Genomic DNA, 15,902 nt, shown 5'->3' with positions numbered 1-15,902 from the left:
GGGTGTGCCCAAATTAAGACATCCTTGAGCAACTGTCACCAGCCCAGCCAAGTCTTTGCAGGCTTAGGGGGTGGTGGGGGCTGGGTTACAGGCAGGAGCTGAAAAGGTGCTCTCTCTCTCTCTATAGGCGGCTCCAACAGGCTACGTGCTACGGGGCCTTGCAGTGCTGTCTGGCAGCCCCGGTGGTGGGGCTCAAACTGATGGCAAGCCTCTGGAGAGTGAGTCTCCAAAGGTGGTCAAAAAACAAAGTGTTTGTGATGTGAGCGGAGATGTTAAAGGACTGTGGGATTTGGCAATGTTTAAGTCCATCTTACTCCCCAGTCTGCCCCTCTCTCTCTTTTTCTCTCTCTCTCCTCTCACACACTCTCCCTTCCCAAATCCTTTATCTCCATAGATGTCTGTAGAAATGTCAAAGTGCTTCTGTAGTTCAATGTGTAGAGCACTCAGTAGGTAGAGGTGCTAACTACCACCCTGGTGACGGAGCAGAGAGCCACCTGGTTGCAGATGTTTTTACACTGTCCTGTATTAGGTTTTGAATAAAAGAGTCTGCTGGATGAGCAGATGTAAGTGCAAATGTCTATCCATCTTTCCTCCACCTCTCTTCAGTATACACCAACAGTATTCTGCAGATGTCTGCAGGGTCCTACAGACCATATCTGACATATCTGTTAGATATCTCTAGAAATGTCTATTCTCTATCTATCCATCAGTCTCTTTTATGATGATCTACTGACGTTGTCTGGGGAGGTAGGTACGTAGCAGTGTAGACACCTCTCTTTCTCTTTCTCTCTCTCTAACCTACTGGCCTCATCTGGGGAGGTAGGTAGCAGGGTGGACACCTCTCTCTCTCTAACCTACTGGCCTCATCTGGGGAGGTAGGTAGCAGGGTGGACACCTCTCTCTCTCTAACCTACTGGCCTCGTCTGGGGAGGTAGGTAGCAGGGTGGACACCTCTCTCTCTCTCTCTAAGATCTATTGACCTTTTCTGGGGAGTAGGGACATAGATTTAGATAATGCTGCTTACAGGGCTTATATTTCCCCAAGATCAGTTACTCGTATGATTGCAAATATGCACATAGCCTATTATAAATATCTGAATAGGTCCATTGCATTAACAAACATGAAATCAAAATCAATATGCACCAGCTAATTTATGCAATTCAATCACGTTCAATCACGCAATACAATACATCAATTATATCTGATTCATTGATTTGTAATTGTTGATTTTACTTAATTTAAGGGTTTCAATATTTTTTTAGGAATCAGCAGGGTTCTAGAATTCTATTCTATTTTAATCAGTCTGTTGAGGACTGTTGATGAAAGCATTCAGAGATTCAGATTCAGAGAATTGTTTTTAATTGGTTTATATATTTTTCATTTACATGTTTTGCATCTACATATTTTCAAACATTGGAGGAAACCCTCCATGTTATTTTGATTACAATCAACAAAAGTGCTCATACGTGTGAGTTTGACTTACAACTGAGTGTTTAACCCGTTTAACCCATGTATACCGCCATTCAGCCTACAAATACCAGGATATGAATTTAGGTCCATATCACCCAGCCCTACTGGGGAGGTAGCTAGTGGACTGCACACCTCTCTCTCCCTTTCTCTCTCTGAGATCTACTGACCTTGTCTGGGGAGGTAGGTAACGGGGTGGACGCCTCACTCTCTCTCTCTCTCTCTCTCTCTCTCTCTGAAATCTACTGACCTTGTCTGGGGAGGTAGGTAACGGGGTGGACGCCTTGTAGCCCAGCTGAAGCAGCATGGCCTCTGCTGCGTTCCTCTTGGCCACCTTCTTATTGGGTCCTGTGCCTGTGGCCATCTCCCCTCCTACTTTCACCTATGTAAACACACACACATACATACACACACACACACACACACACACACACACACACACACACACACACACACACACAAAACACACAACACACACACACACACACACACACACACAAAATACATAATGATACAACGAACATGTGATTGATATTGCTCAAATTATTAAATCTCGAGACCTTTAACAATCAGTGAGTAACTTGTTGCGGCCATCCAAGCAGAACACCAAGAACCAATAATGTGATTGCCCAGCCACGTTGCTCAAAAAGTTGCCCTCATGTATAATCTCCCTCAGGCTGCAGTAACGCCACAGAAAACTGTACAGCAGGCCCTCTGGAGGGGTGCAGAGGGCGACCCTCTCTGTGTACTGTATGGACCCAGAGGATAGTTTATGGGGTAGTTGTTTGAGCGTGAGTCAAACAGTTGCAGCACAGTGTTTTGCCTTGGACGTGTGCGTCTGTCCGTGGTAATTGGATTAGGCGATGGCGAACAGGTGGCGGGATTATATTCGGGCTTCCCGTGTTTATTTTGCATCGAGCCGCAACATAAAATCTGTCTGCAAATAAAATAAGCAGACACTCGTGGAGGTAAGTCAGACTTGCAGTAAAATAAGCAGATATTTGTAGGCGTAAATCAGGCCTCGGTCAGTAAGGTAAACACAAGTGGGAAAAGCTGCACTAACAGCATTCCAGAGCTATAAAATGATCGGGAATCGTGGGAGGCTAAAACAGGCTCTTGTTACAGTACGCCGCGACGGACAAACCGACAGCGGAACAAGTCTGTTCAGGAATACACAATGACGAGCAAGGACGAACAAAGAAAGAAAAAAAGACCAGGAAACAAAATAATCAACGACAACGAGTCAATGCATCCCACAAAAATAGTGAAAACTTGAAAGGGTTTAGCTGCTTTGGTTCCAGACGAAAGCTTGTTGAGCTGCGCTGAGCAACATGTAGCCCAAAAGCCTCCTCTCCCCCTACTTCCCAAACACACACACACACACACACACACACACACACACACACACACGGCCCCCTCCTCCCTGAAGAACAGAAACTCATTTATGCCCCGCAGCCCCGGCAGGGGGGAACAATGTGGAAATTTTAGAAGCGACTCGGGCCACACAAAGGAATAAGCACACAAGCAGAGAGCTGATGCCAGTCAGAGAGAGAGGAGGGGGGGTAGAAAGGGCCATGGAGAATCGCTTTTTGGAGTGTGTTTGTGCGTATGTGTGTGTGTGTGTGTGTGGGGGGGTGCTTCTGCTCGTACCCGCCAAACACGCCACGCCAGCGGAGAAAAGGAGGATTAAGCGGACGGGGAAGACGGAGGATGGAAGAGAGGAGAAGAGGAAGAGAAACCAAACAGAATGGGGATGTCATGCCGTAAACAAAATACCCCTGCCTCTGTTTTTTTTGTTTCACTATTTTTTTTCCCCATTGGCTGAAGGGAGACGAGCAAGCAGTTTAATTCTTTCATTGAATGAAGTCTTGATTATTAACTCCTGAGAGATACGGAGAAAGAGAGAGAGAGAGAGATAAGTGATAGAGTGAAGAAGGAGGGAGGGAAAGAGATATAGACAGAGTGAGAGAATTGACTCAACTGGCCCCTTCAGGAAGTGACAGCGTTTGGACTGATGCTGCAGAAAGCTATTAAGGCCGTGGTGAATCATCGCAGTGAAGCGGTGGGGGCCCGAAGACAAGATCTCTCCCTTTCTCTCCCTCCATCTCACTCCTTCTTTTCCCCTCTCTCTATCACTCTCTCTCACTCCCTCCCTCTCCCCATCTTACTTTCTTCCTTCTTTTCTCCCCCTTTCTTTCTTTCTTTCTTTTTTTAAGAGTCCCCATTTCGCAACAGCAATTCTTTGTAGGGCTTTTGTAAACTGTCATTCTTACATGCGGAGGTCAGAGTGCTATTTTACTGGAAAGAGCTTTCCCATAAAAGACAGCTAGATTTATTTTTTCTGGCTGTAAAGAGATGGATTTAAGCCAGGGCCAACTTTCTCCTTCTTAGACACTCAGTCAGCAGATGAGTAAGTCAAAGATGGCGACGGCAAAGTTGAATGGCTCGTAAGACCTATAGAAGGGAAGACAGGGACAGTGAAGCATTTACAAAAGGGTGACATATGCTCTGCGTCTCCATTCGGATTTATAAGCCTCTGATTCACTATGCGCAAAACAGCCACAAGGAAGCACGAAGACAGGCAACCTAAAAGGTGTGCAGAAGTGAGGGCAACTCTGAGGTTGCAGGAACTAAACTGAAACATTACTGCAACATTACTGTAACATTACTGCACCTCCTCTGGAGGGGGTGGTGGAGGACTCCACGGAGGCTTTGTGACTCCATTCAGTTTCAATGCCTCCGATTCAGTATGCTTCTGGTATATTACAGACAGCGGTTATCCATTCACTTACTCACTTCTCTATGCTGCTGTTTTAACGTAGGGAAAAAACTACATGACATGACCTTGGTTTTAGTACAAAAGCTATGAACACTCGCTTTGGGAGAAGTCATCTATTGAAACTGAGTGAAGACCAGCGAGCACAAGGTTCGCTGTGTGCATCGTTATCTCCGATGAATCATTTGTCAATTAGAGAATCCTACTGAGCTATGCAAATAAAACTCTTAATTAAAACTAAGTGTGCCGGTTAATTTGGCCTGTGCAGGAAAGGGATTTATCCTGCAGCTTCCAGAGGCTGTGCGTAATCAGCCACTATGGAGAGCGGTGTGTGTGTTTGTGTGTGTGTGTGTGTGTGTTTGTTTGTGTGTGCGTGTGTGACAGCACCCCTGATGAAGACAGATGACATAGCAGAGTGTAATCAGTGTTTGTCCAGGGATCTCCTGCTCTATCTCTCCCTATTTGTCCTCTGCTCTTCTCTTATCCCACGTTCTCTCTCTCTCTCACACTCTCCCATTCATCCCCCACTTCTCTCTCTCTCTCTCTCTCTCTCTCTCTCTCTCTTCATACACACTTTACCTGTATTACTCATTTCCATTCCTCTGCTCTCCATCTCTCCCACTTCCTCCCTCACACTCTCTCTGCATCTCTCACACACACACACTCCCTAGATCTCTCTCTCTCTCTCTCTCACGCTCACACTCCCATCATTTCCCTCACACACACACTCTCATCAGATGTCCCTCACTTGTACAACGGTGCGAGGGCACTACAACAACATGTACACATGTACAACCCCCCCCACACACACACACACACACACACACACTCACCTGCATGATGAACTCGCGGCGACGCGGCATCCCCCTCTCCGACAGCAGCATGTACTCGGGCTCCTTCTCCTTCTTGGCCTGCTGAATCTGAGCCAACCGGCTGATGGGGTTCATCCCCTGACCATACTCTGGACCCGTCTAGAGAGGGACGGAGGGAGAGAGGCGAGGGAGGGAGGGCAAGAGGGGGGGGGGGGGATGAGGAGAGCGAGTGAGAGGGAGGGTGAGAAAAGTTGACATAGTTGAAAAAGGAGGCATCAAAGAAAGACGGGAAAAGACAGATAAGTGAAAAGATTGAAAAAAGAAAAGCAAGAAAGTTTAACTGAAACAGCGACCAAGAAAGGTGAGAGGTGGAGTGCAAGCACAGTTTGTCAGAGAAAGAGGAGGATGAACAAGTGACAAAAGGAGGAGTGGAAAGAGTGAGAAAAGGGAGACCACCAGGGACCGCAGCATGATTCTGCACTCTGATCACAGGGTCACCGGCATGACTCAGGCCGAGAAATAACACGTACAGTGGCACCCATTAGACCCAGCTCACACACACACGCACACACAAACACACATTTTAACCATTTATTTATGTCCACATGAAGAAAATGGTACAGGGACACAAATATTAATAATGCAGTACAATACATAATGTAAACCTATGGACCAGTAGCATGCACCAGGTCTTCACAATATCACTTAAAGTGATATATAACTTAACTGAGTATTGTGCTTGTTTTTAAGGGTATAAGTAGCAACGTCTCCGCCATATGTGGCGGTTGCCAATAATAGCAGAGATGGCACTGTACTTTGCAAGCTGTTTAGCCCTCCCTTTGGCCATCCCACACACTCTCTCTTTCACAGGCACATACAAATGTATACATGCAGTCAAAAGCACACATGTGTATGCATACACACACATACTGATACCTGAACAAACTAACACACATTCTCTTGCACTCAAACAAACACAATTTCTCACATTTTCTCATACACACAAACAAACTTATGTTGTACGGACCTTTAATATGGTTTTGGGCCGTTTCTTATAGTGTAGTTTAGGTTTCTCTATGACGGGCAGGAATGGCAGTTTCTTGAGCTCTTGGAGAATGGTAAGGGCCGCCCGCTTCTTGGAGAGTTTCTTGCTGTTGCCCTCGCCATCAGCACAGAACTCGCCAACTGTCACCCGTGTCAGGAAGCTCTTCATGTGCGGGGGGCCACTTTCTTTTAGGACCTACACCAGTCAGGATAAACACACACGCACACACACACAAAAAAAAACAAACGTAACAAATTACATGTTGCATGGTAACCATTTTCTCAGACCAAAACCTGGAAGAGGAACACACACACACACACACACACACACACACACACACACACACACACACATTCTTTGGTTGCTGTTTCCAGTTCTCAGAACCTAAACTTGAATAGGAGGAACACACACCCACCCACACACACACACACACTTTCTTTGATTGCTGCTCCCAGTTTTCCCAGTTCTAAGAACCAGAACTTGAATAAGAGGAACACCCCACACACACACACACAGAGTTGGATATGCCTGGTGGCTGTGGTCTCCAGCTCTCTCTCTCTCTCTCTCTCTCTGAACTTCTCTGTCCCTGGAGAGGAGGCTGGTGCGGCGGAGCTTACATAAGTCAGGCCCTATAACTCCAACGCTCTCTCTCTCTCTCTCTCTCTCCCGTGCTGATATATTACCATTTAATTCCATTCATGTGTTCATGTCTGTCTCTCCTGCCGCAGCCTGGTCCGAGTTCTGCGTTCTGATACGAGCGCCGAGCCCAGAAGTGATAAACAACCTGAGAGCTCTCGGGCCAAGACTCGCCTCGCTCACTTAGGCTTTGCTTTTTTTCTTTCTCCTCTAAAACAAATAAATTATTCATGTGGGATTGAGCGTGGGTGCCCCCCCCCCCCCCCACCCCCCACCTCCTGCGTGTGTTAATTGCATTCAGATTTCTGGGGGTGCTAGCGTAAGCTAGAGTGACAGTGTACCATGCGCTGACATCTCAGAGGCAACACTGAGCCACATTGGCTGCTGCGTCGGCTGCTGGGAGGATGAAGATTGCCACGCACAGAGAGTGGGGACAGCCAGAGCTACAGTAGGGTTGGTACAAGGAAGTGTGTGACAGGCAAGTGGACACGCATGCGCGCGCACACATCCCATGTTTTTTACACACTCAGTTATAGGCATGCATAGTGAGTGAGGATCCTTCATATATGAGAATCCCTCAGTCACTCACACTTACGCACGGACGCACGCACGCACGCACGCACACACATAAATAAAATGCTGTTTCCCTGACGGCTGTTCTTTATTGCACTCTTCCCAGCGTTGGCTGGGACTGGCTTTGGGGGCCCATTCTGCAGTTGTCAGGAGAAACCTTAAGCAAACAAATCCGAGCTCAGGGGGTGACGTCATGGTTCTGCAATCACACCGACCACTTCCTGTGTGACATGGACATGGGCGGAGGTGGGATGTGGGATGTGGGATAGTGGGATTGTGTGTGTGGTTGAGTGTGTGAGTGTGTGTGTGTGTGTGTGTGGGGTCGCCTCTAAACAGGTGAACTGGGCCGAGGCCTCAGAGAGCGGTCTGGTTTCAACCACAGAACACCATGCAGTCACCCAAGGCTGCACACAGAGCCTCTCGCCACTCTCTTCACTCTCTCCTGCTCTCTCTCTCTCTTTCTCTCTCCAGGTCTTGTTCCATCTCCCACTTTCTCTCACGCTCAGTTTCCCTCTCCTCTCTCTCCTCTTCACTGTCCATCTGTCCACTCTCAGGTCTTGCGCTCTATTGCACCACTTCATCCAGCACCCCCCCCCCCTCCTCTGCCCCAACCCCTGTTCAAGCGCTCTCTCTTTTTTGCTTTAATGCTTACGCTTTCTCCTATTCCTTTCTCCTCAATTCTCCCATTTCTTTTCTCATTCCCTCGTTCCCCCCTCTCTCTATCTCTCCCTGGTGTTCAATCACTCTTTCTGCACGAATGGTCCTCTCTCTCCCCTTTACTCATTTCCCTCCCTCTTTTCCCTTTCCCTCTATCGTTCTCACTCTATCCCTCTCTCCTTACCAAACTGTCCTCAACCCTCTCTCTCTCTGAGTGCTGAAAGGGAACCCTCTCCTGAGGTTATCCCTAAGGTCCTCATTCACTCAGAAGGACATGAGATCTGTTTCTGACCAATCAGGACCCTGGCACCTGGACAACAGGACTCCTCCATCATGACACCTGTCTGATGTCCTCTACGTTGTATGGGTTGGTCAAATTCTACTTCTAAAATGGATAGGTCCTCAATTATGATCACATATGATGTCGTTGTAAAACCCAGCACAACCCTTCCGTGTTGGCCGCATTTCATTCTATATTACTGCGCCACGACTAATTGATACAAAAGTTAGAATTGCTGCGTTTCAACGTTGCTTGGCAACCATTCTGATAGAAGACATATATTTCTTGGCAGAAGAATGATTATCTATGAATAAATCATTTAATTTCTCATTGCTGGGCTTTTGTTTTATTGCTTTAATATCCACCCCTCTTAAAGTGACTGATCTAAATCAACAGCGATCTAACCAAATGGTGCTAATAAAATGGAGATCCCTGAGTGCAGTGAATGTGTATAGTATAGTAATATAAAGACACCTGTGTCTTGAAGGTCCAGTCATTCATATATTAAAGAGGGGATTTTTGTAGATTATTGTAAAAAAGGGCAAATTAAATTGATCAAGATTCCATTTATAAAAGCAGTAAAAGTAGAAATATTAAAAGGTGGGAAAAATAACTTTTTATACTGTAGGCACTGTATGTAGTAACCGTTTTAAAAAAACGGTTATGCCAATGCGCGACGCGTCATGTCTAACAACACCGCTTAGCTGTTCTAAAATCACTGGAACCTCTCGGGGTGGCTTAATTTTTTGTGATTTAATGAGGTTGCAATGGCCTCCTTTAGTGTGCGACTTGTTTTACTGTAAGTCATTCAGAAAATGACCAAATACTGCAGTTCCTTTTGCTTTGAGTTCCCCTTCTTTAGGAGGCTCTTCACCTCGACAAATGAAAAGCCATGTATTGTTTGGGTTGCAGCTCCGTGTTCCAGCTGATTGTCCGCGAGCTTAGCACATCATCTGCCCAGCAGAGGCTGTAGCACACATGACGGCTCAGTTCATCTGCAGTTCTTCTGGCTCAATGGCCGCCAGTGTGGAGCACAAAGAGACATTATCTACCCCCGGAGTTGATGCGATGCCACGACCACATATTTACAGGACCTTGATGTGAAGTGGCCTCCTCATCGAGGGACATAGTTGTTACATAAGCGAACATCCCTCCCTCTCCCTCCTTGGTTCTTTCACACTCTGAACGTGTGCTCTTTATCTTATGTATTTGATTTGACCTTTATTTAACCAGGAAAAGTCCCATTGAGTTACAGTTACTCTGCTTCTGGTAGTAAATCAGCGTATTAATAATATAATATGTTTTCCCGAGGCTTCACTGTTGTCTTTGCGATAATGAGTTAACGCATTGCAGAGCTGTGGGGTGTGGCGTGATGTTGCGAATGCAGAGGATGTGTAAAGAACTGGAAGCTGCTGTAGAGCGTTGGAGTCCGTTTCCCTGCGGTCCGTTTTCAAGGCACTGCCTCGTTGAGTTAGGAAGTGCAGCTTGGCAAAACCTTTAAGCCGCATCATCTTCAACAGCGAGATGAAATCCCCCTCTTGCTGGGCTGGGACTGATTATAATATTACATGTGAATGAACACATCATCCTCTGCTTTTTTTCCGAGCGAGTTCAGCGTGTATTTGGAAAAAACAAAGAGTTTTGCGCAAGCTAGGCCTTATGAATGAGTTGGTCTTCGACTAGGGACAGTGTTTGGCCTGTCACACGAGAACATTTAGTTTAGGTTTCCCATTGCTGCCATATCGTCTGACTTTCTTCAAGAGGTCTGGCTCCGGCAAAAAGAAGAGGGAGTAACCTTACCAGTGAGTGTTTAACAATGTCGCTGAGACAAGGCGAGGGCCAATGGAGAAGGCTGGCAGCCCAGACTTGGTATCCGTAAAAAAGTGGTTACTAAGGACATGATCAAATAAAAAAGATGCCCCTGCACTGTGTGGTGGGCCTCCCCCTTACATGCCCAGATGGAGCCAAGCGCTATGGCGTTCCATTTCCCCAACAACAAGGCCAAATATGATGAAGACACACCCTTCCTACAGCTGAAAGGTGAGCGATAGGCATGGAGGATGGGGTGGAGGGGGGATCTCGACTCTTGGCTGAGATGGGGTTCATGAGGAGGAGTCGGGCAAAGGGGTGGGGGTGGGGGGTGTCTGTCTCCTTTCAGGGCGGCAGACACGCTCCGGTCGGCGGCAAGGAGGCGACACCGAATCCGCGGCAAGGCGATGGGGTTTCAGCGCGAGGGCCGGGGCTCTGATGCGTTCTCATCTTCATCGCTCCGAGCACTGGGCGATGGGAGACGCTTCCTCTCCCTCCCTCCATCCCACCCTCCCCTCTTGTCTCGCTCGCCCGACACGCCATGTATTAGGTTGTCAGGAGAAAAGACAGACAGAGAGAAAGAGAAAGACAGAGAGAGAGAGAGAAAGAGAAAGACAGCAAAAGAGCGAAGAAAGAGAAATAAAAGCCAGTGAGTGGCACTGTAACTCGATGTCTGTCTGCCACAAGCCCCTATCCCACACACTAAGACCCCCACACACACACACTGATGGCCCCCTCTTCTTGTCTTTTATTACACACGGACACACATAACAAATGTGAGGTGGGTGTTAAACCTAGTTGTGAGGAAGAAGACAAGACCATTTTTTTGGGGCGGGGTTGTTGCTTGCCTCCAAGATCCTTTGCATGGTTCCAACACCACGGAGAGGCAGGATATTATACCAAGGGTGGGACAATACAGTCCAGTGACAGGCCGAAGAATACCTCTTTTGTGTGCCTCGTCGATGCGCTCGGCCTGCAGGGAGGTACTTATGTACATGATGGGTGGTTCAACAAGCCTCACGTCTCTTGTATCTCCTTAGTCGGGCGTCATCTACACAAAAGCTGTGATTTATGTATCGATCTCTTTGAAGGGGACCTCTGTTTGATGACATCTGACAGTGTGTGTTTAGTGTTGGAGAAGATCCTTGACTTGGTGGTAAGCAGGGAAGGGGCGAGAGAGTGTGTGTGGCTGGTGTAACTCATGAGAGATCATAAGCAAAGGGAAGCTGAAGGGTTTCAACACACTGGCCTGTGCAGGCCAATATTCTATTACTTATGATGACTGCAGTCTGGAGCTTCGAAGAACTGGATGACGAGGCCAAGCAAAAAAGTCTGTGCCGTCAAACCCAAAAGACATCAGGGGAGAGACAGAAAGCTCCAGAAAAAAAAAAAATTGACATGGTTGAGCAGCATCCAGGATCTCACAGATGAATAATGGTACAAACACAGAAGGAAAGGAGTGTACATGTTTGTTTTTGTGTGCGTGTGCGTGTGAGAGAGAGAGGAGGGGGATAACAGGGCAATGTCATGTGCAAACACTGTTGGATACGAGCCTTTAAACAGGGTAGATTGCATGCAAGCAGTCAGGAATCTTTCTGAATCTAGCGTCTGGGGAATTTGGACCGGAGAAGGAGTTTACCAAAGCTTGGCTGATGACTACATATTGCAACGTCGTAGACGGCGACGAGGGACAGAGCCATTTCATATAATAACGAGGGTGCAATAATCTCGAGACATCACCAGACCACAGACATTTGTGTTTGTTTTAGCTGCACATCAGGCCACCAAATGTGACAGAGTCAATCGGTTTGCATGTTTCACATTAAAAGCGGTCATCGATGGAGGAAACCATGACTCTTCGGCTTCACATTCACAAATTCAGGGCTTTTCGAGAGCAATTACTGAATTACTCTTCAACAGAGAGCAACCACATGAGAACATTTAATAACACAACAGAAATCCCTTCCAACCTTTATCCCGTATTAAGTTGATGAGATTTGATTTTTAATTTCCTATTCAATCGGCAAACCAAAAATCTGTGCATGCTCTGCTGACCAAAGAGATGAATGCTGAAGTACATGGTGAGAGAAAAGCCCAAGGACAACCGGGTCGCACAACAGTCCTCATTTAAAATTCCCTCTCTCTTCTTTGACAGACACTAGCACATCGCTCTCTGAATAAGAGGACCTTGAGTTTTGCGTAGGAGCACGCGTGGATGGTGGAAAAAAAAACATGAGTTTCTTAACAGGTTGTCAGGTCCAAGGGATGTCACCACGGTTACCATATGTTATCTTGACTGAGGCATTGCTAATCACAATCTTTAGAAGCTGTCAGAAACTTCACACACAGAAAATAATAATTGCTTCTGAGGCAGTTTCGTAGACAGAGATGTGGCGAACACATGGGAATTACTTCACAAATCTAGTCAACAAATAAGATAAATACTCCCTATCCGAATCAAAAGTTAATGATTAGTCTTAACACCACAAGCTTGAAACTAATAGAAAGCGTTTGCGACACATATGCTTAACTCCTGTGGACCACCCATTTTATGCATTGCAGCCACCCAAGTACATTTGGTGAGCCATCCCATCATCTTCTTATTCATCCTTAAAATGAATTCCATCTGCAACAAAAACAGCTTTTTTCCCCTACATCTAAAACGACAGTAGTAGCCAAACACTATGATGGAAAACAGCAGCTACTGCTGCATTTAAGATTTTGATCTGACAATCACACTACCCGTGTGGCCCATAGACATTTCTGCCAAGGTGACAAACTTTAGTAAATAACAACCATTCTTTACATAAACAACAATAAAGGGACCAGGCAGCAGTCTTGATTGTTTTCTGGGGTACATCACTTAAAACAGGCTTAACTTTGGCTACAGTCACAATATTGATTTCATTTCCTGTATTTGCTAAGAAAATATGGCCTGTTTTTATTGCGTGAGCTTCAAATTCATTCGTGTTAAACTGCTTGATCTCTGGGAAAGGAGTCCTATGCTGTAACAGTAAATCCAGTCATCCAGGGTCACTAACTTTTTAGCATGCGTGCCTTTAAGAGGTCCGAGAGAGATGTTTGTTATTGGCTTCATGCCATGACTTTTCTCTGTAACACTGGGCTGGAGTGAGGTGGGAGGTGGGGCATTGCGGTACTGCCTAGGAGAGCACCAGTGGCTCACCTCGAAGTTGACTGGCATGTTTCTCTTGAGGGCGATCTCGTAGACCAGGCTGATCTCCGATTTACTGGCGTCGCTGTTCTCTTCTGCTTCACTCTTCTCCTCGGGACACTGAAAAGAGTTTCACACACAGATATTCACACACATAGATATGCACACACACACACACACACTTCCTGTTAGAACTTAACATCTGCCAAAAAAGACTGAGAAATAGAGAGACAGGAGAAATGGAGGGTGAAAGTCAGACAGACGGAGCGGGTGAGTAACACATGAGAGTGAGGGCAGAGAGCGAGAGAAAAAGAAAAGGTTCAACTTTCTTACGAAAAGATATTTGTTGATTTTTTTTTTTCTCCCCTGATCTCATTGGCCAAGATGTCTCTGAGGGTTCAACTTTATTATTTCATTCATCGGTTTCCTAATCTGATATCAGAGACTTAAATCCCCCTTCAACGGATGACTGGTGTTTCTCATGTGACTGCTGAGAAAACCAGGGCCCTTTTCTGTTTCACTTTAGACATCATGAGAATGGACAAACAGTGCGGCCTGGCGCTCCACTGCTCCAGCCTGTACACAGAGTCCAGCCACATGACCGGTGAGAGTGCCTTGTCCTCGTTCTTGCATGCCTCAGAACGATCACATGGGGGGGATTTTTTTGTAGACTGGGGCCTCTCATTGGCACTGCTTTTGTGTGTGTGTGTGTGTGTGTGTGTGTGTGTGTGTTACAGTGTGAACATCTTCTTTCCCTTCAAGGCTGATCTTGTGCTGAGAGAGAGCCATCTGTTGTTGTGGATGTTTGTTAGGTGCTTATGACATTAAGATGACACTTCAAAGAACATACACACACGCACGCACGCACACGGAGATTGCTATTTAGAAGAGGCCTTGAAAACTAGATGCACACATGATGTTTTCCCTAAGGGCATATGACGACCTTTGACCCTTTGACAGTTAATGGAAACTCTGAGTGGCTCAGAACACAAGTGCTTTAGGACACACACAACACACATAAGACACGAGTCCTCCATGCTTCCTGGCTAGCTTTGTGAACACTTGAAACGGAGTGCAAACGATGTTTCTCAAATGTCCCCAGACGACCCAGAAACATCCATCATTCAGCTCGTGCTTAGACGCAATTAGACACCCGCTCTCCGCTCGTGCGCTCTCATGTATCATCATACCCACAAAGCCCTCGACTGCACAGAACAGCCAACTCCAGAATCCCTCAGTCTGGCCCGGATCGGGCCCACCTCTGGCCCACTTCTGTACTGGACCCAGACCACACCTGCGCCAGAGTGAGCTGCCATCTAGGTTGCCATCGCGTGGCAAACAGTACCAGCAGAGGATTAAAACACTGATTTTGTACTTTTATTCTCTTTCTTCTTCGAGGTCTGATCCGTGAGCGAGCGAGCCGGCGGGAGGAAAAAAAGTGAAAGAGGGCTTTCCAAACGTTAAAATAATCTGACGTCTCTCATATCCCGTCTCTCCACCACGTTCCAACGGGCCTCCGGCACGGTGCTCAATCTCTCATCACGTCCTTCCAGGGGCCGTTTCCTGCTCCGTGTGCGGTCACTGCTCCGCTTCGCTCACTACACCCACCATTGCTCACATCCATTACTCTACACCAGACCCCCACCCCACCCCAAATAAAGGTTCTCAAAATAGCTTTATAAACCGTACCATATACCTGCACGGAACCTTCTCCGTTAAGGAATGTTTTCCTGGGTTCTACGCCAGTTTCTTTCTGTTTTAGAACCAACAAGCATTCTGCTGTGGCCCCTTCTCTTTGTCTTCTTTATGAAAGAATCACAAACATATGTACAGGATTTTTCTGGCATATCTTCTTTTGCATTGCATACACTTTTCTCTCTCTCTCTCTAGTGTGTGTGTGTGTGTGTGTGTGTGTGTGTGTGTGTGTGTGTGTGTGTGTGTGTGTGTGTAGGTGTGTGTGTGTGTGTGTGTAGGTGTGAGTGTGTATGTGTGTGTGTGTGTGTGTGTGTGTGTGTGTGTGTGCATGGCTGGAAGAGTTGTCTAGTGAGAGTGACTGTAATCCAGGTCAGCTCCTGTCCAGCCTGCATCTCATGGGCCGTGGCTCTGTGCTGTACAGGATGTCTGCCTGTCTGCCTGCCTGAGTGTTGCCTGCGTGTCCTGCACAGAGTACTATCCAATTAGTTCTGCTCCGTCAGACACCACTGAACCAGATCGCCTGGCTCTCCCAAAGGAGGGCACATCTCCCTAATGCACCTCGACTCGGCTCTCAACTCTGAGACCGCAGCCAATGAGACGCGGGAGCAGAAGGTGATGGTTACCTGAGGTGTGCAGCTCTGGGAGGATCTGGCGTTGTCAGGTTGCCACAAAAACACAAAGAGGTTCAAGAGGGGTTGGGTTGGGGAGGTATGTGTGTGACTGTGTGTATGTCTATGGGGGTGGCGTGGGTGTGGGTGTGGTACAATGATTTGGAAAGTGGGGGTGCACCTCAATTTACGCAGCTACACAGCAGAGTGGTGCCCAACAAAGAGCTCATTCTCGAGACAAGAGGTCTGGCGCAAGACAGAACAAGCTCGGCGACGCCAGGACAGTTTAAAACTCAACCGCTGCCAACGTTGCCATTTCGCACAGGCTTATTTTGTTTTTTTCGGCAGAGGTGAATGAGTTTTCGGAGACAT

The 15,902-nt window shown here is 46.9% G+C and overlaps 1 protein-coding gene across 4 annotated transcripts in view; it reads right to left on the bottom strand.

Moving 5' to 3' along the window:
- stau2 (staufen double-stranded RNA binding protein 2) overlaps positions 1 to 15,902 on the bottom strand; it is a 101,959-nt gene that overhangs the window by 57,868 nt on the left and 28,189 nt on the right. For all 4 annotated transcript variants that reach the window (XM_048266743.1, XM_048266746.1, XM_048266744.1 and 1 more), the window contains 4 exons: positions 13,240 to 13,347; positions 6,083 to 6,295; positions 5,077 to 5,214; positions 1,718 to 1,849 (listed from right to left, as the gene is read on the bottom strand). In XM_048266743.1, coding sequence (XP_048122700.1) covers positions 1,718 to 1,849; positions 5,077 to 5,214; positions 6,083 to 6,295; positions 13,240 to 13,347 — 591 coding nt within the window. The remainder of the gene's footprint in view (positions 1 to 1,717; positions 1,850 to 5,076; positions 5,215 to 6,082; positions 6,296 to 13,239; positions 13,348 to 15,902) is intronic.

Source organism: Alosa alosa, chromosome 16 (assembly GCF_017589495.1).
Source record: "Alosa alosa isolate M-15738 ecotype Scorff River chromosome 16, AALO_Geno_1.1, whole genome shotgun sequence".
In the NCBI taxonomy this organism is placed as follows: Eukaryota; Metazoa; Chordata; class Actinopteri; order Clupeiformes; family Clupeidae; genus Alosa; species Alosa alosa.
The sequence above is the reverse complement of the archived record's forward strand: the minus strand, read 5'-3'. Positions and strand labels throughout refer to the sequence as shown.